The sequence below is a fragment of the Microcaecilia unicolor genome, chromosome 8 (assembly GCF_901765095.1).
Source record: "Microcaecilia unicolor chromosome 8, aMicUni1.1, whole genome shotgun sequence".
NCBI classification, from domain to species: Eukaryota; Metazoa; Chordata; class Amphibia; order Gymnophiona; family Siphonopidae; genus Microcaecilia; species Microcaecilia unicolor.
Window position 1 is genome coordinate 146,155,259 of NC_044038.1, and position 24,348 is coordinate 146,179,606.

At 42.3% G+C, this 24,348-nt stretch overlaps 1 protein-coding gene across 1 annotated transcript in view; it reads right to left on the bottom strand.

Moving 5' to 3' along the window:
• Positions 1-2,118: 2,118 nt before the first annotated feature.
• The window catches only part of LOC115476345 (START domain-containing protein 10-like), a 74,651-nt gene continuing 52,421 nt past the window's right edge, over positions 2,119-24,348 (bottom strand). The window contains exons 2-6 of the mRNA XM_030212671.1: positions 20,010-20,157; positions 19,236-19,339; positions 16,604-16,721; positions 8,709-8,761; positions 2,119-2,349 (exon numbers count right to left, since the gene is read on the bottom strand). Of these exons, the coding sequence (XP_030068531.1) occupies positions 2,119-2,349; positions 8,709-8,761; positions 16,604-16,721; positions 19,236-19,339; positions 20,010-20,157 (654 nt within the window). The remainder of the gene's footprint in view (positions 2,350-8,708; positions 8,762-16,603; positions 16,722-19,235; positions 19,340-20,009; positions 20,158-24,348) is intronic.

The following is a 24,348-nucleotide window of genomic DNA, read 5'->3' on the forward strand; positions in this document are numbered from 1 at the left end:
AACCGCGCTAGCGATTCCAGCCTGCAAATGCAACGAAGCCCATTCATTTCATATGGGCTTTGTCGCATTTGCTTTGCCAGAATCGCTAGCATGGTTTTGTAAAAGGAGCCCTTCATGTGTTAAAAAATGCCAAGAAACTGACAGGCAAGCAAAAACATCAAATGCCTGTGTTTTTGCAGTATTTAACATGAGGAACCCCATTTTGCAAAATGTTTCACTAAAGGAGCAGCATTGTAGCTTCATAGGAAAGATTTCTCATTAATGAGCTGTTTGTTGTGATGCAAATTAATGCAAAGCAGCTCATTAACGAAACTTTTTGTTGTGAAAAAAAAGGAAAGAAAATTACAGCCCAAGTGCTGTAGTTATACTTGTTGGACACCCCTACCCCCCCCCCCCCCTCAAAAGTCCTATTTGTATAACAGTGGCTTAAAATGAGAGGGCATGCTAACTCAAATCAAAGGTATCTTGGCCCTTCTAACCCCTGCCCTATCATCACTTAGGATAAAAGTGTACCAACCCAAGCCCCACCCCTTTCAAAAACAAAATCTGGGATCTCCCCACCTTCAACTTTTCCTGAAGCCCTGACTTATCAGAATCAGTGGCAGGGATCTCAGAGCAGCCCCACAACAATGCCAGAAGACATCATTGCTCAAGATGGCCATAAGGCAACACTTCTAACATCAGTTTGTTGAGTCGGCAGAGATGCCAAGTTACCCACATCCAGGCTAGAGATTTTTGGACAGTCCTGGATTTCTGACCATCACATCCTGGTGCATTATGGAATCTACGGCACTGATTTCAACGGGCAAGATCAGGCACTACAAATCCCACACTGCTTTGGGGTGTAAGTTCCAAACCAGGACTGGCCAAAAAGTCTCCAGCCTGGAACTGGGTAACTTGGCATCTATAGTCAGTGCCTCAGAGGAGGTCAGGGGAAGTGAGGATTCCAGAGATGCCAAGTGGCCCAGTTCCAAGACATTGAGACAGTCTTGGTTTTGAACTTACATCCCAAAGCAGTGTGGGATTTGTAGTGTTTAATTCTGCCCATTGAAATCAGTGCTGCAAGTCCCATAATGCACCAAGATGGGGGTGGTTAGAAATCCAGAACTATCTCAAAATCTCCAGCCTGGAACTGGATAACTTGGCATGTGTGGGATTCCCCAGATTTTTTAAAAGAGGGGTTAGGCATGAAAAGGTTGGGGGGGGGGGGGGTCTAGGTTTGGACATTTTTACTCTGCGTTGATGTTGGGCAGGGGTTAGAAGACTGCTAGCCCACAATGGTATGAGGTCCTGGGAGATGAGTATGGGTACCTTTGATTTGGTCCAATGTGCTATTTAAGTGATCTGTTTTGGTTGCACCACAGAAAGGCAGTGTATCAAATGTATTACAATCACCCTTACCTTTTATTTGTCTCACAAAAATAAGTAAAGCCCTTGAACTATAATTATAATTATATCATTTTCTAAAAATGAGCCTGTGAAGCTTTTTTTCATGCTCTTCCATTTGTAAAACATCTCATTAAAAAGGTTTTCTGCATGCATTTGCATAGCAACAGCTCATTAATAAGAAATTTAAATAAATTGTCATGTAAAGTGAGCTTTGCATGGAAGTTTAATACAAGGCAAAACTTTTCACAAAAGGGGTTTCCCGTATTGAATAGCATGACAGCACCGGCATCACTGATATTTTTGTGTGTCTGCGAGCATTTTGACACTGTTTAATGTACAAAGCCACTTTTGCAAAAGAAATGTTCTTTCATACATGAGGCCAGAAGTTCCCAGCCCTGGAAATGCAAGTAAACATTCTGTGATATTTATCAACGGAGTCGTGCAGATTAGGCAGGAGCTCACTTGCCTTCTGTAGCTAATAGATGCTAGCTTGTGAACAGTTTTACAGGTTAGTACATAAGACTCAAAAACATTGGACACCAAAGTAAGAGAAAGAATGCAAGATGAGGAAGGAAAACAGCTTGGACTGTGCATAACACCGAGGGGAGTGAATGAGTATAGAAACGTGACAAGGGCGGGCTGAAGATGACTGGCAAAGAGGTAATGATACTGAAAAGGAAATACAATTCGGATGCTTGTAGGAACAAAGGCAGTCAGAACTGGCTTCCATTATGCTTCCTTAGAGTATCCATCTTCCTCATCACTGATATGCATTTTTTCTTCAGACACACCACTTTCATCAATGTTCTCCAATTCATGTGCGTGCTGTATTGCTAGCTCAGCTAGATCAACGCTTGGCAGTGTATTTTGCTCTGGGTACAACCAGGGCTTGAACTCAGGGTTGTGCTTCCGCTTCCATTCTGTGTACTTCAAACCAGCTTTATATATTTTTTTCATAGCCTGAAAAATATGTAAGATAGGTTGAGCCACGTCTGTATCAGAACCAATTTTGCCTCAAATGTATTTTTTTTGCAAGTTCTTCATCTGCACTTCCCCAGTCAACAATTGACTACCCAAAGTGGTGCACAAGGCAGAACTGCTGATATCCACTCACCCTGTGCCACCCCATAGCCATACCTATGCCCCCTGCCACTCATCATCTGTTGGTCCACTCATTCATTCAGCACCCATCCATTCATTCACTCAGTCAATCCTGATTGTTTCCCCATCCACTCAGACACACACACCAACCATAAAGTCCTTCAGCACATCATACCTTTGTACCATGTTAACAAAATGCACTTTTCAACTTTTAAAGCAATGAAATACTTTCCAGATATAATAACATAAAGGGATCTTTCACTTGCTCATCTTCCAATGTGGTATACAGTGGGGGAAATAAGTATTTGATCCCTTGCTGATTTTGTAAGTTTGCCCACTGACAAAGACATGAGCAGCCCATAATTGAAGGGTAGGTTATTGGTAACAGTGAGAGATAGCACATCACAAATTAAATCCGGAAAATCACATTGTGGAAAGTATATGAATTTATTTGCATTCTGCAGAGGGAAATAAGTATTTAATCCCTCTGGCAAACAAGACCTAATACTTGGTGGCAAAACCCTTGTTGGCAAGCACAGTGGTCAGACGTCTTCTGTAGTTGATGATGAGGTTTGCACACATGTCAGGAGGAATTTTGGTCCACTCCTCTTTGCAGATCATCTCTAAATCATTAAGAGTTCTGGGCTGTCGCTTGGCAACTCGCAGCTTCAGCTCCCTCCATAAGTTTTCAATGGGATTAAGGTCTGGTGACTGGCTAGGCCACTCCATGACCCTAATGTGCTTCTTCCTGAGCCACTCCTTTGTTGCCTTGGCTGTATGTTTTGGGTCATTGTCGTGCTGGAAGACCCAGCCACGACCCATTTTTAAGGCCCTGGCGGAGGGAAGGAGGTTGTCACTCAGAATTGTACGGTACATGGCCCCATCCATTCTCCCATTGATGCGGTGAATAGTCCTGTGCCCTTAGCAGAGAAACACCCCCAAAACATAACATTTCCACCTCCATGCTTGACAGTGGGGACGGTGTTCTTTGGGTCATAGGCAGCATTTCTCTTCCTCCAAACACGGCGAGTTGAGTTCATGCCAAAGAGCTCAATTTTTGTCTCATCTGACCACAGCACCTTCTCCCAATCACTCTCGGCATCATCCAGGTGTTCACTGGCAAACTTCAGACGGGCCGTCACATGTGCCTTCCGGAGCAGGGGGACCTTGCGGGCACTGCAGGATTGCAATCCGTTATGTCGTAATGTGTTACCAATGGTTTTCGTGGTGACAGTGGTCCCAGCTGCCTTGAGATCATTGACAAGTTCCCCCCTTGTAGTTGAAAGGCTGATTTCTAACCTTCCTCATGATCAAGGATACCCCACGAGGTGAGATTTTGCGTGGAGCCCCAGATCTTTGTCGATTGACAGTCATTTTGTACTTCTTCCATTTTCTTACTATGGCACCAACAGTTGTCTCCTTCTCGCCCAGCGTCTTACTGATGGTTTTGTAGCCCATTCCAGCCTTGTGCAGGTGTATGATCTTGTCCCTGACATCCTTAGACAGCTCCTTGCTCTTGGCCATTTTGTAGAGGTTAGAGTCTGACTGATTCACTGAGTCTGTGGACAGGTGTCTTTCATACAGGTGACCATTGCCGACAGCTGTCTGTCATGCAGGTAACGAGTTGATTTGGAGCATCTACCTGGTCTGTAGGGGCCAGATCTCTTACTGGTTGGTGGGGGATCAAATACTTATTTCCCTCTGCAGAATGCAAATAAATTCATATACTTTCCACAATGTGATTTTCCGGATTTAATTTGTGATGTGCTATCTCTCACTGTTACCAATAACCTACCCTTCAATTATGGGCTGCTCATGTCTTTGTCAGTGGGCAAACTTACAAAATCAGCAAGGGATCAAATACTTATTTCCCCCACTGTATATCATTCAGTGTAAAAAATGTAACGAAGGATGCTATATTGGAGAAACAGGCCAGATGCTTAAGACAAGATTCAATTTACATAGACATCACATGAACAATACTGGTGCCAGTAGGGCTCCCACCCCTGTTGGTCAGCATATTACAGGACCAGGACACTGTACCAGTGACTTCACAGTGAGAATCCTGAAAGGTAACTTTAAAACCATACAAGAACGTAAGACATTTGAAGTCAGAATGATTGAATATTTTAACACCCAACAGAAAGGACTTAACAAGGATCTGGGGTTCCTAGCCCATTATAAACCATAAAGCTGTATTTCTCTGTTGATCACCCCACCCCTCACCTATCCACACCCATCCTGTTAGAATATCAATGATATGCTTTGATGTCCCCATGCATACCTCCAACCCACCCCCATCCTCTCACCCTGTCAGACTGTCATAGTAATGCTTGAAGGTTTTCACTTATATACACTGTCAGCTAGCACATTTGCTTATTTCGGATCTGACGAAGAAGGACAACCTTCGAAAGCTAATCAAGAAATGCATTATGTCCAATAAAAAAGGTATCATCTTATTTTCTTTTCCATGTTTTATTTTGTTTGATTTCTATTGATAACCTTAAGAGTGGACTAACACGGCTACCACACTCCTCTACTTCAGATATAATAATAAATCTTCACTCAAATATAGAGATCTAACTTGGCCTTTAAACCTTCGGGTGAAAGTGATCATAATCTTCAGACTTGTTCAACTCATATATTATATGTGAATCCTGTTCTGCCCCCATATTCACTGTAGCAGGGTACATTATTATGTATATTTAGTATGAGTATTATTTTTATTCAGTTGCATTGTCTGTGTATAAATAGCACTGTTTACTAGGGCTACTTTCCCTTTAGTTTTGCAACTTCCTGAGATTTACTCCTTGTGAGCTTTCCCTATTGGCTTTTAGTTCTGGGCCAGGGCCAGCCCTCCCCCTCTCTTTCTAGGGGCTGTGATAGAGTCCCAGTCTTGCTAGCATACCTTTGCGATCAGTAACTGTTCTAGGGGCTGATCCCTCCTTAATTAACTGTGATTCCATCAAAATTCTTTTCCATTTTCCCAAATGACTTTTCCACATTTTCTCCTTTGAGTACAAGTAGCATCAACTATTCCTTCCCAATACTCAGCGGGCAGCGTGCCAAACAAGGGCACTGCTGCGGCAAACCCTATACCAGCTTGGAGCTGACATTAGGGTTGGGGAGGAATGGGGAGTCCTGTATAGCATGCATCTGCATGCTTGAAGGCCCCCCATTCTACCCTGGATAGAAGCCTCCCAACCCCTCCTGGACAGAGAGGGCTAGAGGGCTGGAGGTCCAGTGGACCTCCAGCCCTCCAGCCACCCTGGTGGTCTAATGGCCCCCAAAATCCCCCCGTACCTTGAAGATGGAGGAGAGAGAAGTACTCCCTCCTCCTTCCACTGCTCCTTCCAAAATGACGCCGCCGTGCCCAGTGCATCCTGGGATACACTGTGCGAGGCTTTGTTACTATATAAGGGTATGCACTGGGCAGGGCAGGGCTCCACTATTTTGGAGGCAGCGCTTCAAGGTACAAGGGGTTGGGGGGGTACTAAATCACCAGGGGGCCAGAAGGGCTTCTTTCCGGAGGGTTGGGGAGCACTAGGTCTACCGGACCTCCAGCCCTCTAGCTGTCTGTGTCTGGGGGGAGGGGGTTTGTACCTTGGGCACATGTCCAGGCACAATCTTACCGCAGAACTACCCCCATGATCGATGCTAATAGTGTGCATACATTTGCACGCTATTAGCAACAATCATAGTGGCTTTATTTCCCTTCGCTGTTGTGGTACTAATTTTATAGCGCTGTTTGGAACAGCTTAGGGAAATTGATCATCGGGACCTCTGTTTTCAGAAAGCAACAATTATTTCCAAGCAACTGAATTGCTACATTAAAGAAGAGTTGGATTAAGAATTGAGAATCTACTGGTAAAGTATTTACTTGGGAATAGTTTATGCTGGCTGTTGAAGCTTTGTGACCATCACCTTACCTAGAACAGCATAAGTCCTGTATATTATGGCTTATTGCTGAAGTTGGTGTTAACATTTTGATACCAAATTTAGACTCAGATTGATTACATGGGAGGTGATTAGGCAGTGGTATCTCTTCCTCTAGCATCCCACTTCAAAATTCATTCTAGTGTGGAAGTGAGGCGATAATGGAAGTGGCCCATGGGTCCTTTACGACAGCTGTTCTCAACCAGTCCTTGGGGCACACTCAACCAGTTGGGCTTTCAGGATAATCCACATGAAGTAAATTTGCAAGAACTGTTTCCTCTGTATGCAAATCTGTCTCATGTTTATTGACTGTGGATATCCTGAACATCCGACTGGCTGTGTGTACCCTAAGGACTGTGTTGAGAGCCACTGCTTTATGATACTTGCCGGTGCCTAGGGTTTCTTGTTCTACTGGACTGCCACAATACAAACAATATCCACTCTACTTTACTGTTCTTTACTGAGGCAGCTTGGAGTTAGTTTAAATATCGCAAACCTAACCCTCATTCAGAAATTCAAGTTGCTTGTCAGTGTTTATTTTGCTAATCTCAGATTGGTATTTGCACCCTTTATGGCACAATGTTGTATTATTAAGGTGCAGATTCCTATTCTTAAACTAACAGAAGCCTTTGAAAGCTCTGCCAAGCATTCATTTAACGAGGCAGGAACTAACAACAATATTGATTTTCATAAAATAGTTCTACAACAATACATTATGTACAGGGGTTGTAAAGCAGATGTCTGACTCCAGTCATCTTCTGTTTGTTTATTTTACTGGCTTGGGATATTACTTCATAGAAATTTCAGCTCAATGGTTTTGGTCTGCAGAAAAGGAAATTCCAAAGAAGAAGAAAATACTTTTCTTTCACTCCTGTTTTACCTTGATGTTCTATATTTTTCTGCTTTAAAAGATTTCTATGCAAGGTTTTAGCAGTTTATCCCCCCCCCCCCCCACTCCTCTGTGTACAGTCAAAGGACGGCAGAACCTTAGAATGTTTCTTGATTTCCCATAATGAAAAAGTGGACATAGGAAGGGCTGTAAGGAACAAGGCTGGTCGAATTCTGGTGAGAGTAGAGTGGGAAGGGGGAAAGGGTTTCTTAAATTCTATAAAGCTGCAGTGAAACTGTTTTTGGAGACACACTTTAGCCAATTCGTGTTTTCTGAATTTACCTTCAAATTATTATGATACCCAGAGCAGGATTAAGTCATTATCATGTGCCTACACAGTCCAAATGTTCAGATGTGCTAATTTAATGTTTCCTTCGGCAGATGTTTGCCCTGGTAACTCCTCTGCTGCTAGAAAAAAAGAGTGAGCGAGGAGAGACCTTTAGTCACTGCTGCCCACAGAGGTCTCTCTATTTTCCTTACCCCCTGTGCCCTGTCTTCCAGTCAGTCTTAAATGGTGAAAATGGTCATATTGTTAGAACACTCTAAAAGACAAAAGATTAGCAGTTGAAAAAATATATAACCTGAAAAGTTTTTTTCTCCTTATCTAGCTTAGATATATTTTGGAAGCAAGATAGCATCAGAATAAATATATTAAAATAACAATATAAAGGCCAGCCAGTGTGTAAAGTTAAGTTTAACTTTATTCTTATATTCAATATTCACTGTCTTCCTGTCCTGCCCGCTTAAATTGCTTTGAGTATCAGGACATAGGCAACTTAAATTCTTATTCAGAGTTTTCTTATTTTGTATGTGGGACTTAATTTGTCATGAAAACCATTATGCTTTATGTAAATTCATAGTTGTTAATCATCTCTTTAAGAAACTTAGGGGTGCTTTTATTAAACTGTGGTAAAAAGTTACCTTAACACACCTTTATGCAGGTTTTTCCCACAGGCTATGGCCATTTTCACCACAGCCATAAAAATGACTTTTTTTTTTGTTATTAATGGTCATATGCTAATGTTTAATCCTGAGATCTGTGAATGATTAGCAGACTTCTGTGCTGGTCTAAATCAAATAGAACTATATAAAAAAAAATCAAAGACCAGGTGTTCACCAAATAAGAAGCCATACAACTATTATTATTATAGCAACACCAAACTAAACAAAGATTAGCTGTGTCTGGCTAAAGAGTACGTCAATTTGACTTGTGGTGATGCAGAATCTCAGTAGCTGTATCTCCATCACTTTCACATGCATCCCATTTGCCAAAGAAATGTGTAGAATAAATTGAGGATTTAGTTGCAGAGGTGTTTATACTTTTGTGTTTGTGCCCAAACATTTCTTCCATGATTTGATAAAAAATGGCAGAAGAACACAGAGGTTTTCTTACCTTTGGGGCCACAAACTGGGAGACTTTATTCACAACCCATTTTGGTAAAGAGCCTAGGAGCAAACACACATCTGTGATTAGTAACTGTCTCTGTATTCAAAACATGGTGACAGAAAAAGGACTTTATCCCACAAATACTTCCGAGCGCACCTCAGATATTTTTGTACATGTGGTTAAGTAAACCGTTTGGAGATAGTTTTGCTCTTGTATATAAGATTAACTAGTAACCACAATAGTGTCCCTATTTTTAACTTTTTTTTTTTTTTTTTTTAACTGTGCTTTAACTATGGAACCAGCTGCTGTAAGAAGTTTGCTACATCATATATGGGAATTTTCATTTTGTTCATGTTTTTCTTCAGTTTTTGTGTTATGGGAACAGCATCATTGCTAGTGTGCAGTTTTCACAAAGAATGTGCATTATTTCAAAGAGGACACCTTCTTTCAGATGGCATACACCTCCCCCTACCCAATTTCAGGTTTTTTCCTGTTAGATTGGGCAGAAAATGACTCAGAATATGGACGTCCAACTCTGTACGTCACATATAGATGTCCATTTCACATGTATTTTAGAACAGGATCTGCCTACATACCGCTTGTTTTAAATTACATGAGAAATGGATGCCCAAGTTCTGGCTACATTCCATGAACTAAGCTGTGTTAGGCACTAACGCACGCCTAACACAGCTAAAAAAGTGCGCCCTTTTGCAGGTCATCCCTGTGTTCTAAGGCCATTTTTACTGCGGCCATAAAAACCCTGCTTTTCTATTTTTCCCATTAATGGCCATGTGCCAATGTTGCCATTAGCACGTGTCACAGCCTCTGTCTTGCTCCGCACCGTGACTCACCTTCTGGCCTTGGGAGAGGGCATTGGAGTCGGTCCTCGGCTCCCCTGCGGGTCTCAGGCTGTCTCGCATGGGCTGCCGCATCTCTGCTATGCTGCCTGGTGTGGTGGGAACCTCACTGGGAGGCCACAGTACTACCATCCTGAGCTGGCTGGTGTTTCTGCTACTAGGTGCACACGTACTGAAGGCTGAACTTTTAAAGGGCAAGCAGTGGCAGAGCTGGGATGCCAAGGAGGAGACTTCATTTCTGGTCCCAGTAGTATTTTAGGAGGACTCTGCTTCCTATCTGGTGCCTTAACAGCAGGTCTCCCTGTCTTGTCGTGGAGAGTTGCTGATGCCTTGCTCCTGAGTCTCCACCACAGTTCCTGTGCTTCCAGCCTTGTTCCAACTTTTGCAGCCTTGCTCCCGAGTCTTCAGCACAGCTCCTGAGCTTCCAGCCTTGTTTCAGCTTCTTCAGCCTTGCTCCTGAGTCTCCAGCACAGCTCCTGAGCTTTCAGCCTTGTTCCAGCTTCCACAGCCTTGATCCTGAACTTCTAGTTGACTTCCACTGGGTCTCCATTGGGTTATTTTCATTTGTTCGTAACCTTTATCTTGTCTTCCTCTCTTCAATAGTCCCTTATGTGTCCTATCTGTTTGTCCTACCCTTATCCCTTATTTGTCCTGTCTGTCTGTCCTGAATTAGATTGTAAGCTCTCTTGAGCAGGGACTGTCTCTTCTTCATGTTCAATTGTGAAGCACTGCGTATGACTAGTAGCGCTATAGAAATGATGTGTAGTAGTAGTAGTTATTCCTTTCTTTCTACTTGGGCCAGTCTCAGGGCCTTTCTGGGATCTTGCGTTGGCCTTGCCTCAGTCAGGCAATACTCCTGCTGCCAGTTGGGACCTGCCATGCCTTTGGGCCTGGTGGGTAGCGTTAACCTGACTGTAGCCTAAGAGCTCACTAACCTTCAACGTGACAGCGTCCAGCCATGTTTAAAAATTACCGTGGCAAATTCCTATTTTTCATACGTCATCAATAGTGTGCACTCTTTTGAAAGAGGGTGTACTTTCTGCAAATACTGCACCCTCTTCTCAAAAAGCTCAGATTTGTGTGCACATGGATGAACCATGGCAGAGTGCAAATTGCTCCCATTACAAAAAATGCTCAAAAATCTCAAATATGAGCATTCCCATAAATGAGCCTGCAAATGATATAGAATGAAATGTTTCTGGCTGTACACTGTTATATTTTAGATGTCATCACCTCTGATCAGGAGAGACACCATTACAAGTAATTTTAAAATGTTAATATCATAGTAACGATAGTAACATAGTAAATGACGGCAGATAACCTGAACGGTCCATCCAGTCTGCCCAACAAGATAAACACATTTTACATGGTATGTAGTACCATGTAAAATGAGTGGTCCAGGCTGAAAGAAACTATAAATAGGGCCATAAACCTTTATGTAAGGAGAGTAAATAAAAGCAAGAGAAAAAGGAAACCAATATGGTTTTCCAAGGAAGTGGCTGAGAAAATAAAGGCTAAAGAGTTGGCGTTCCAGAAATATAGAAAATCTCAAGAAGAGGAACACGGAGAGGAATACTGGAAGAAACTGAAAGAAGCCTAGAGAGAGATACGTCTGGCGAAAGCGCAAGCGGAAGAACAAATGGCTAGAAATGTAAGGAGGGTGACAAAAGTTTCTTCAGGTATATTAGTGAAAGGAGAATGACTAAAAAGAGAATTGTGAGACTGAAAGATGCTGCGAACTGCTATGTAGATAATGATGAAGAAAAAGCAAATTTGCTAAATAGATACTTTTATTATGTTTTCACAGAAGAAAATCCTGGAGAAGGACGCGATTGACTGGCAAAAGTACATATGAGAATGGAGTGGATATAGCACCGTTCACGGAAGAAAGGGTGTATAAACAACTAGGAAATCTAAAGGTGGACAAAGCCATGGGACTGGATGGGATCCACCCCAGGATATTGAGGGAGCTCAGAGAGGTTCTGGCGGGTCCTCTTAAAGATTTGTTTAATAAATCCTTGGAGATGGGAGAGGTTCCGTGGGATTGGGGAATGGCAGAGGTGGTCCCTCTTCACAAAAGTGATGATAGGGAAGAAGCTGGAAACTACAGGCTGGTAAGCCTCACTTCGGTTATTGGAAAAGTAATGGAAACGATGCTGAAGGAAAGGATAGTGAATTTCCTGGAAGCCAATAAGTTGCAAGATCCGAGACAACATGATTTTACCAAAGGGAAATCGTGCCAAACGATTCTTGAATTCTTTGACTGGGTGACCGGAGAATTAAATCAGGGACGTGCTGTAGACGTAATCTACATAGATTTCAGCAAAGCTTATGCCTCGCATCACCTTATGCCTGGAACAGACTTCCCGAGCCCATACGCCATGCGCCCTCCCTGCCCATCTTCAAGTCCTTACTCAAAGCCCATCTCTTCTCCCTTGCTTTTGGCGCCTAACCACCTTCCCCATCCATGTCACCTCCACTGTCTACATAGTTTATAACCTTTAGATTGTAAGCTACCTACATTGACTACCTAAGTTGTAAGTTACCTACACTGACTACATAGTTTGTAACCTTTAGATTGTAAGCTCTCTTGAGCAGGGACTGTCCTTCCCCATGCTAAACTTGTACTGCGCTGCGTAACCCTAGCAGCGCTATAGAAATGCTAAGTAGTAGTAGTAATTTCAGCAAAGCTTTTGACACGGTTCCCCACAGGAGGCTCTTAAATAAACTGGACAGGCTGAAGATAGGATCTGACGTGGTGAACAGGATTAGGAACTGGTTGACGGACAGATGCCAGAGGGTGGTGGTTAATGGAATTTGCTCGGATGAGGGAAAGGTGAGTAGTGGAGTGCCTCAGGAATCGGTGCTGGGGCCGATTCTGTTCAATATATTTGTGAGTGATATTGCCGAAGGGTTAGAAGATAAAGTTTGCCTTTTTGCAGACGATACTAAGATTTGCAACAGAGTGGACACCTGGGAGGGAGTGGAAAACATGAAAAAGGATTTGTGGAAGCTAGAAGAATGGTCTAAGGTTTGGCAATTAAAATTCAATGTGAAGAAATGCAAAGTGATGCACTTAGGGAGTGGAAATCCACGGGAGACGTATGTGTTAGGCGGTGAGAGTCTGATATGTACGGACGGGGAGAGGCCCCTCTACTTTCAACCCCCTTGCCAACCCTCCCCCGTCACTTTCGATCCCTCCTCCTGCCACTGCTGACCCTCCTCCGCCACTTTTGATCCAGCATCCCTCCACCGCCAACCCTCCCCCACTGCCAGCTGAAGTCTTCTTCAGCGCCAGTCTCCGGTGCCTTCACTGATCTGTTCTGTCAGTTCTGACTCCTGACGTCCTGCATGCACGTCCTGCATGGGGCTACATACAGGACGTGCACGCAGGATGTCAAGAGTCAGGACTGACAGGAACAGATCAGCGAAGACTTTGGCTGGCGGGGGTTGGGGACCCCCGCCAGCAAAGGTACTTGGCAGTGACAGGGGAGGGTCGGCAGCGGCAGAGGGGTTGAAAGTGGGGGGGGGGGGGTCGACGGATGGGGGAGGCAGGGTAAACTGTGCCCCCCCAACCTCGGACTCTGGACCCCCTTCCTGCTGAGATCTGGCTAAGCCCCTGCTGTATACTATACTGTATGTCTAGCTGTCAATTCACAGCAAACAAACAAAAAAACAACTCTTTCACCGCATTGGTTAGAGGTAACAATTCTAGTTAACACCAGTTTTCTTCTAGCTGTTTTTACTAGTTGGCATACTGATCATTATATCTGCTTAACTGATCAATTAGTGATAAATGATTTACTAATGCAGAGTGAACATCTCTTATAGTTGTATACTTTGAGGTGCAAACACTTCATTAATTTCTTATAATAAATGTATCGTGGGATGTGATTAGCTTTTAGCTCTTTAAGAATGATGATTTATTTGTTGTTTTGAGTGACAGAAAGCTGCCTTTTGAAGCCTGACCTGGGGAAGGTGATTGGTGCACTCCTTGTTATTGATTTTAAATCAAAGAAGCAATTGTTTGTTCAGGCATGGAGTGTTCCACAGTACGTTCCACCGTCTAAATGAAATTAAACACTGTCTCCATGCAAATGTCAACATGAAAAAAAACCCATAATCAATAAAATTTGAATGCATCAGATGCACTTTAACATCAGAATAAATGGACCATAACTATTAAAATGTTAAAATAATTTGTAAAGGTGTCTCCCGATCAAAGGCGATGACATCTAAAATGTGAGACATTAGGGTTGTACTGCCAGAAAATCTCATTTTGTGTCATCGTTTCCCTGAGTATTAGATTTTGGTTAATTTTTTTAAATGATTTTTTGATGGAAGACTTATGGGCCATTTTGCTAAGCTGAATTAGGCACTAACGCAACACAGCTTAAAAAAGCTTGTCGTGGGCGGTGTTCAGGCATGCTGTGGTAAGTTTGACATTTGCGTGTGTAAACTGTGCACAAAAGAATATTTTTTAAATTTTTGCTGAGGAGGGGGCGTGCCAGCCCAGGGAGTAGGCATTTCAGTACTAATCAGTTAGCGCATCTATATTACCACGGACTGATTAGCCCAGAATTAGCATGTGAACTCTTACTGCCTACAAAATGGGTGGCGATAAGTGCTCATGCACTAATTTTTTTTTTTATGGCCACGTGCTAATGGTAACATTAGCATGAGTAGAGCACTAGCCTAATGGCTAGTGCAGCAGACTGAGATCCTGGGGAACTGGGTTCATTTCACACTACAGCTCCTTGTGACGCTGGGCAAGTCATTAACCCTCCATTGCTCCAGGTACCAAAACTTAGATTGTGACCATCACAGTCTCTTCAAAAATCAAAAACGCTCTCCAGTTGATAAGGTCGTAAATTTTTTTCAGGTCAAGTGGCAGTGATATTACTGTGATCTGTGCGAAGCACAGTGATTTAATGCAGATCTGAAAAAAAAAAGATCCACTAGGAACACCAGGTGTTGCTTGTATGCTATATTTCAATGCTGATAACAACCTTCGTGGATTCACCAAAGTGCTGTAACTGCCTTGGGTTATAACACTGCCAAGAAAAGCCTACTCGTAGTATACAAGCACAGCATTCAGTTAATGAAGATACATACTATTTACAGGTCTAGATGAATCTAAACAAATGTTTCCTTGAAATGGCATGCCTTTACCTTCCTGGTATTCTTACATGCTATATTTGAAGTGGGAACTGCAATCATCAGAGTCATTTTATCCTGTTCATTTAAACAAAGTAATCACTGTTTTTTTGGGTTTTTTTTGCAAAGGAGCTAGTAATGGATAAAATAACAAAGTGAAGCAGCAGGTGCACAGCATCAGTCTAGAACATCTCCATCTGTTAGTCGAATATTCCAAATACTACCCCTCATTTTTTTTAACGCACAGCTTCCTCCTGCTGTTTTGAACTTCTGGTTCAGTTGGAACTGGGACTATGGTGCCATAAACGTTTATTCACCACTAGGCTTGTTTTTCTCATTGTTAACCCTCTCCTCCCTTGCTTCTAGTCATTCATTACACAGTTAATTCTGGCCCAGTGTAGATCATGAATCTGATTGTTAGGTGCTGCTGTTGTGCGATGGATGGATCGGGGATCTGACTGCCGCCACTGCAGTATCACGCTATCCGTTGCTACTCTGAGTAGCAGAAGTTAGCCTCAGAAATCAAAACCAATTGTTCTTAGGGCTCCTTTTACTAAGCCGTGTAGCTGCCTATGCGTGCCCAACGCGTGCCAAATTGGTGTTACCGCCCGGTTACCGCAGTAATTTAAATTTTGGCGTGTGTCCACTACACACGTCTGAGGAATATTTTTTTATTTTCTGGTGCGGGTAGCAGACGCGAGCCAAGTGGCATCTGACATGTGTAGGTCATTACTGCCCAAATTCTTTACTGCTAGGTCTATGGCTGGCGGTAAGGTCTCAGACCCAAACTGGAAACATGGCAATTTTGATTTTGCCGCACATCCATTTTTGGCAAAAAAGGGCTTTTTTTACAGGTGCACTGAAAAATGATTCTGCGTGCGCCCAAAACCCGTGCCTTCACTACCGCAGGCCATTTTTCAGTGCGCCTTTGTAAAAGGACCTCTTAATCAGGTAATTCACTATTCCTCATGTTAATGCTTCTGGTATTAACTCATGCGGATTCAGCTGCCTCCCTATTTGTCTCTACTGGGATGATGCCTATCCCAAACAAATTTCTTCTCAAAACGTCCAAATCAGTATTTTTGAAACCTATTTTGCAGACGTTTATCTATTAATTTCAACCAATGGTACTTGCCACTAGAATTATCTGCAATCGTAACTATAGCAAGATCGATCTCTCCAAGTTTCTGGTTAAATGGAGGAAAGACTTCAGAAGCTCTGCTTTCACTATGGATGATTAGTTCTCGTGAATAACAGACTGCCTCATGTCACATATAAGTAGCTTTCTGCTACAAGAGAATATGGTGCAGGCTCCTCATTAGTCAGAAAACCTCCTTTGTTTTGTTATTATTATTTCTATCTACAGCGTTTATCCTTACTGTTTTTCATATAATCACATTTACCCAATTTGAACTTATCTGGGCTATGGCAGTTGTTGTTGTTGGTGGGTTTTTTTGTGGGTTTTGGAGGGCTCAGTAGACAAGATAAGGGGGTACTGGTGAGATATGTACCTGGGAGCTTTTATATGAAGTCCACAGAAGTGCCCCTAGGGTGCCCCATTGCTCTCCTGGGATGTCTGATTGCTGGCTCTACCTACGTCCCAATGGCTTGATTTTGTGTATTTTGCACTTGGACCTTTTTTTGAAAATGGTCTAAAAAGATAAATGCACAGAACACAAAACCATCTAGCATGTGGCCATTTTTGAAAAAAAAAAAAAAAAAAAAGCTAGATGTCTTGTTGTTTTGAAAATGGCTATATTTCCTATTCGGATTTGGGATGTTTAGCGCAAAACATCCAAAGTCCCACTTAGACGTCATATTAAAAATGCCCCTTTACATAACTTTGTAAGTCTAAGTGCTTTGACAATACATCTCTATATTACTTACCTCTGGGATCCACTTGAGTCAAATAATAGAGGATGCAACTACTGGGTCCACTAGCCTTGATTAGGTAGCCTGTCTGAAGAGATACAGCCCTTACAAAGTCTTTTCGAGGAGGATACTTCTGTAAAAAGATAAGGAAACGTATTTTATGAGGTCCAAAGACAATTATTAGAGAGAATGGGCCTGATATTCAAATCTACTTATCCAGGTAGCAACATCTGCTACCTGAATAAGCAGCATTAACTGAGGCCATACAAGAAATTTTAACAGCATTATCTTGATAACATTGCTGAAAATCCCCACAGACTGTCTCGGTACTGTCTGGATAGTGCCTCTGGATAGTGCCAAGATGGAGACTGTTGATAATCTGCACCAGTATCCAGCTAACATCAGGGTCCTTTTATTAAAGTGTGCTGAAAAATCACCTGCGCTAGTGTAGTGTTTTGGACGCACGCAGGTCCATTTTTCAGCATGCCTGCAAAGAAGGCCTATTTTTTTTTGGCCGAAAATGGATGTGTGGCAAAATAAAAATTATCATGCTTCCATTTTGGGTCTGAGACCTTACCAGCACCCATTGACTTGGCGGTAAGGTCTCATGCGATAACTGGGTGATAATCATCAGTGTACATACACTGCCAATTACCACCTGGTTAGCGCCACGCAGTAGAAAATACAAAATATTTTCCGATGTGCATATTGGACACGTGTAGGCACCTACGTGCCTTAATAAAAGGGCCCTTTAGGACAGTAAAACAGCTGTCAGTAGAACACTTCTTTGGTGGAAGGGCCAAACATCCCGATCTCCGGGGCTTCTTCCATGCTCTTTTGCTGCTGTGGTCCACCCCATTTGACTACCTTTGCTTTTATCTGGATATCAGGTGGCATTGAATATCCAGATATAACTTTACACACTGCAGCCAGAGTTTATGAAAAACACCAGCCCTGGCGCTTACATATTGCTCACGTATTTTTATTTCTTAGCCTAAGTCGAAACCCATATCCTAAAGTGGATGTCTTTCCATTAAGAAGGAAGTTTTATAAGAAAGTGTCTAATTTAAGAGGCAAGTACTATTTTAAAAAGTGGCATAGGTGCCTATTTGTCTTTAAAATAAGTGGCAGAAATTAAGCCTACTATGCAGGTGTAAATGTTGGTGACTAGATTATTCAAGTACCAGTAATTTGTAATCTATGCATGTGTAAGTGAACTCCACTCATGCAGGGAAACACATATGGGCTCATTTTCGAAAGAGAAGGACGTCCATCTTTCGACATAAAACGGAAGATGGATGTCTTTCTCCCAGGGACGTCCAAATCGGTATAATCGAAAGTCGATTTTGGACGTCCCCAACTGCACTCTGCCGCAGGGATGGCCAAAGTTCAAGGGGGCGTGTTGGAGGTGTAGCAAAGGCGGGACTTGGGTGTGCCTAACACTTGGACGTCCTTGACCCATAATAAAAAAAAAACAAGGACGTCCCTGACAAACACATGGACGTTTTCACCTGGTCCTGTTTTTATTACAACGAAGGCACAAAAAGGTGCCCTAAATGACCAGATGACAACTGGAGGAAATCAGGGGTGACCCCCCCTTACTCCCCCAGTGGTCACTAACCCCCTCCCACCCTCAAAAAACATATTTAAAAATATGTCGTGCCAGCCTCAGATGTCATACTCAGGTCCGTGACAGCAGTGTGCAGGTCTCTGGAGCAGTTTTAGTGGGTGAATGCACTTCAGACAGGCGGACCCAGCACCCCCCCCCCCCCACCTGTTACGTTGGTGGAGGAAACAGCGAGCCCTACAAAACCCACCAGAAACCCACTGTACCCAAATCTAGGTGCCTCCCTTCACTCGTAAGGGCTATGGTAGTGGTGTACAGTTGTGGGTAGTGGGTTTTGGGGGTGTTTGCGGGGGCTCAGCACACAAAGTAAGGGAGCTATGTACCGGGGAGCAATTTATGAAGTCCACTGCAGTGCCCCCAGGGTGCCTGGTTGGTGTCCTGGCATGTCAGGGGAACCAGTGCATTACAGATGCTGGCTCCTCCCACGACCAAATGGGTTGCATTTGGTCGTTTCTGACATGGACGTCCTTGGTTTTGAAAATCGCTGAAAATCAGAAACGTCTATGTCTAGAGACGTCCATCTCTAAGGACGACCAAATTTAAGGATTTGGACGTCCCTAATGGTATTTTCGAAATGAAAGATGGATGTCCATCTTGTTTCGAAAATACGGGTTTCCCTGCCCCTGGATCAGGATGATTTGCAAGGACATCCAAATCGAAAAGTGGACATCCCTTTCAAAAATGCCACTTTTAGTAGTGAACCTGATGTAACTCACTTTGAGCTTCTACTGAAAAAAAGGTGTACTAAATCCAAATAAAAGTTATAACATTACCCCCTAAAAGTGTGCAATGCAGAGATTATTGATGAAAAATGCATATGCTATTGTGCTGACTTCAGCAACAGCTATACTGAAATTGGAGTGAAATACTTGTGCTATCATGGCTTTGGAAAGAATGCCTTTGAGAGTTACTGAGGCCTCTGTAGTAGCAGAAAGGTTTCAATCTGGCATTCAAATAAAGATATCTGGGAACATGCTAATTTAAGTGAAACACCCTGTTGAAAGCAAGAGAGAAGCTTACCGGGTGCTTGACAGAATAATTGATTATCATGTAATCATTGCCAAGAGGTAACCAGGACCGCAGTGTCACAAAATCTCGGTTCTTCAATGGGCTCGGACACTTCCCTACAATGAAGATGTTTCCATTAGTTTATATATTATTCAATCTTCAGTTTACCTATTCATGGAAGAATTAGCTTACTGAAAAGAATAATTGTGGTAGACAGCTGAAAATACTATAATCAGTGACTAGTCATCATAAACACAAAGAGGTCAATATTGAAAGCGATACCCAGCCAGAAACAGCTCCTGGTCAGTTAAATCATTTGTTTGGAGATAACCACTCATTTTCAGTGGCTCTTAACTGGTTAGTGCCGCTTCAAATGCCCAGATAATGCTCAACTGCAAACTAGCTATGTTGGGGACATTCCGTGGATAGAGTCAGCACTTGGCCGATTAAGTGCCGATATTCAGCACTTAACCAGTCAAGGTAAATCACAGTTAACCGGCTATGGTTTTGCTTGCTCCATAAATCTGTACTAGCGAACTGATGTTCCTTAATCTCAACAGTCTGTTAAGATTATAACCACTGTATCTACTTCTCCCTACAACAGTCCCTATTGGGATAAATACTTCATAATCCATACAGCTGGAGCAAGTTACACTTTCCAATCTGGAAGATTGAATCAAAACATTTCCTAACTCAAATCCACCCTTTTTGCTAAAATGTATCAACACCTCATGATAGCCTGGATACCTCCTAATGCTCCTCACTGTTCAAGAGAAAAATCCTTACAGGAATAATAACCCACGTCTGCATTGACCGTGAGTCTCCCGATGTCATAGGTCTCAATCATGTTAGTGTCCCATTTCTTGCGGTAAGGGGTGTCATGGAGGACATCATAGATGGTCTCAGCAGAAACATCCTTGCATACAATTCGCATCTGAAAAAAAAAATAAAACTGATTTTTAGATTGAAAGATCAAGGTTTCCAATTAAGTAGAGTGCATTTTTGTGTACCTCAAATCTACTGCCTGATTATATCTCTATCTATCTATCTATCTATCTATCTATCTATCTATCTATCTATCTATCTATCTATCTATCTATCTATCTATCTATCTATCTATCTATCTATCTATCTATATATAATGCAGATGTGGGCAAACCATGACCATAGGGTACAACCATCTCATACACGTCTTTCTTCTGGCCTGTGGCAATCACATTTCCCATTCTGAAATGACTTCTGTGGTCAAAATGACTGACCAGGTGCCTCCACCTGCTCCTTCCCACTGTGGTCTGATAATTAGTTCTTCAATCTTACTTTTCTAAACTACTGTGGCCTGACTTTCAGGTTCATTAGCCTCCTGTAGGCAAAGAGTGATGGCAGCAAACATGGAAGTGAAGTCCACAGGGTTAAAAAAAAGAAAAGAAAAATTTCCTTCAAAATAAATCTCAGAAGCTTTAAGGGGGTAAAGCGCTTGCCTGGCCTTTCGTAGTTTTGACAGGAACACCCCCTGTTCTTTCACCAGAGCTCCAAGGAGGACCTCACTCAGCCCCTGGCGCAGGCAACAGTCACTCTGTGTAAAACCATTTTGCTTGCCTCTGATGTAATGTGTGCTTACAGTATCCCTCAGATTCTACAAAGGGTGCCCAGTTATTTGTGCCCAAATTTGGGTGCTATCCCAAGATACATGGACAACCTAAGTGATTAACCAGCCAATTAACATCAATAATTGGACATTAACAATCAATTGATGTTAATTGACAGTAATCACGGGTTGTGCACACATCTGGCTGTGTGCTATTCTATAAGCCAGGGTGCCCAAATGCCATAGCCCACAACCCAAAAGAGGTGGTGGCAATAGGACGGGCATGGGCAGGTTTGGAGCATTCTTAAAAGATGTGTGCAGTGTTATGAATTCTGGAGATATGCACCCGACTTGTACACCAGGAGTAACAGAAAAGAGTGGACATTTTTTTTCCCAGGATATCAGTCTAAAAACTGAAGTCCAAAGCTTCCTTTGAAGAGTTAACTTAAAATAAATATTTTTTATTTTAGGGCGTACGTAACGGACACGCACCAAGTGACATTTGGCGCGTGTAGGTCATTACCGCCAGGTTACCGCGTGAGTATTTATTACTAGGTCAGTGGCTGACGGTAAGGTATCAGACCCAAAATGGACATGCGGCAGTTTTCATTTTGCCGCATGTCCATTTTCGGCAAAATAAAAGGCATTTTTTATAGGCACGCTGAAAAATGGATCTGCATGCACCCAAAACCCATACCTATACTACCACAGGCCATTTTTCAGTGCACCTTAGTAAAAGGACACCTTAGAGCTGTTAGCCCAACTAAAGATAAGAGCCAAAGGTTTGAGTAAATAGCCAGGTTTTAACTGCTTTCTTTGGAATTTGGAATAGGAGGTCTTCTTGAGTGGAAGTGAGTACAAGAGATGGGGGCCTGTGTAGGCAAAAGCTTTGTCGTGTGTAATATCTAGGCGGAGAACTGAGGGCTGAAGTAGGTGCAATAAAGCCTGTTGAGAGGAACAGAGGGAAGGTAAGGGTATGTAGGGACCCAGTAAATTAGAAAAATACTCTGGGGCAGCATGTAATCTACCTTTGAATACGATATTGAGTGGTTTGAATTCTACCTGGTCTGACAAGGGGAGCCAATGTTCTTTGATAAGTAGGGGATGACATGTTCAAATGTACATGTTTCTAGCTCATACATCTTCTAGTGCAGGCCCCATACCATTTTGATCACTTTCCACTGAACCGATTCAAGTCTGTTTATATCCTTAGTGAGATACGGCCTCCAAAACTGAAGACAGGACTCCAAATTAAGGCCCACCAATGACCTGTACAGGGGAATAACCACCTCGTCCTTCTCCAAGTTGGGTCAGGCCTTATCAATGGGTATGCAGCTGGATGTTGACACTTGAGTCAGAAGCGTCTGAGATAGTCATTGTTTAGCAATGAATGACTAGGGCAGTATTCATGACTAGAAGACTTCTAGTTGTTGTGTTGGGATATAGTACCTCCTATGTGTGTGAATAAACAGCCAAAAGCAACACATATTCTATTTGCACAAATCATAAAACATTTTTGAAAAAAAATAATTGGACTTGTTGCCAAGAGTGACGATTGATATGTAAAAGACCCTGAAAGCCTTAAGGAGATTTGGCTTCTGAGAACTTGAGTATCGAATGGTCCCCTATTACCCATTTAGTTTGTAGCAGGATTGCGATTTGTGAAGCAATTTGGGGGTCTCCTACCTTTGGATCTTTTTGTATGTTCAAATAATGATGTCAACTAATGGCAGGGCAGTGTTAAACTGATGACATCACAATGTGTTTTGGCCTCTGTAAATTTTCAAATGAATTGAGCTGAACAGGTCTGTTTCTCTGCAGAAAATTAAAAAAAAAAGGGATAGAGCCAATGAGGGCACATGAAAAGTGTGATCTGAGGTACAATGGAAGCTCTATTATCTGAGGCACAAATTTGAAATAAACTAGATGAATGGCTCAAAAGTATTAGACAAGGAGAGACATGATCTTGTAAGGCCAGTTTATTTGTAGAAATGAGGCTAAAAAATAACAACTTTCAATTATTTTGGACAAAGAATGTATCTTTTCTCTGATGACAGCGACATAGACCAGCAACAGAACATTTTAGGCCTCAAGTAGTGTGAACGTTGACTACTCCATGCCACCATGGACAGGCAGGGCATGGGTGATTTAGAGTTTTATTTATGCAACATAAAACTTTGATGTCCTCATGCAAGTCAGTGACTAACTAGAGGCTAGGCATAATAAACAGTGGAGTGGAGAACAAAGTGTGACATACTGAATTGTGAGGGGAGCTAAGTACCATTCTCAGTCAATGAGCAGCTTTGTTTTATTAAGTCTGAGCCATAGTAATGTCCTGTAACTCCCACTTTCAGTGAACCCTGATGGAGATGGTGCCGAGAGGGCAAACCCATAAATTCCACACACTAGCTTGAACTTCCTGTCAAGTTCTCTGGGCAGAAATGGATGCCTCAGGGTTAGAGGTTTCTAAGGGCAAAGGACTTATTTAAGGGTTAATGTTTCACTGTCACAGCGCCACTTTGCTCAAGGTTTAGAAAGATGCTTTGATTCTCTGAGATGCAGCAGAAGGTGTCCTTGGTCATGTGGGCCAAGTCTTCTTGACAGTAAATTGTTCAGGGACTTTTTCAGCGCTTGTTTTCAACTCAGATCTAATGTACTGGACTGGACGGTAACTCAAAAATACAGTTTATTGATAAATACAAAATAGAAAAGATATATCCCTGCCTGGGAAGTTTATTGATAAATATATAATAGAACAAGATATAGCCCTGCCTGGGAAGACTTTAAGCAACGTCCATGGAAATTAAATCATTAAATATGCCATGTACAAAAGCAGAAGAAGGAGAGGCTCAGTGCAAAAGAGAAAGGGGACACACAGCATCTTTAGTCCAGAATCAATAATATACAATAGGGAATAAGTACAAGTGATGGATTTCTTCAGTGAAAGGGTTCAATTAAATTTTAACATCCTAAAGGCATGTAAGTGGGGAAAGCATACAGATCATGGTTGATAGATTCATTCCAACATCACTGCTATGCGGTTCATTCACTAGGTTTCACAGCAGAATGTTTTATTGTACTGCACCCAGGATTGTAGATGGTGCAGATTCCAGATATTTTTAAATTAAAATGAAATACAAAAAAAAGAAAGAAAATTAAATATACATTTGAATTACTAGGATCCAGCCAAACAGGGATAGGAATTTAGGGAGGGGGGGGGGGAGGAGAAGAATGATGGGGAAAACATGTCTCATGTTTGTGTGTGTGTTTGTGTATATATACTGTATCTGTGTATACCTGAGTAAGCATGTGCGTGCTTGTGTATAAATGTTTGTATGGATATGCATGTACATGTGGATGTCAGTCTGTATGTCTATGTTTGTGTTTGTATGTGTGGATATTAGTATGCACCTGTGTATGCCGGTATGTGTATATTTTATTATTTATTTGGGTTTATTAACCGCCTTTATGAAGAGATTCACCCAAGGTGGTGTACAGCAGGTACAATTTAACATAAAACTGTGTATATATTGTGTTCAA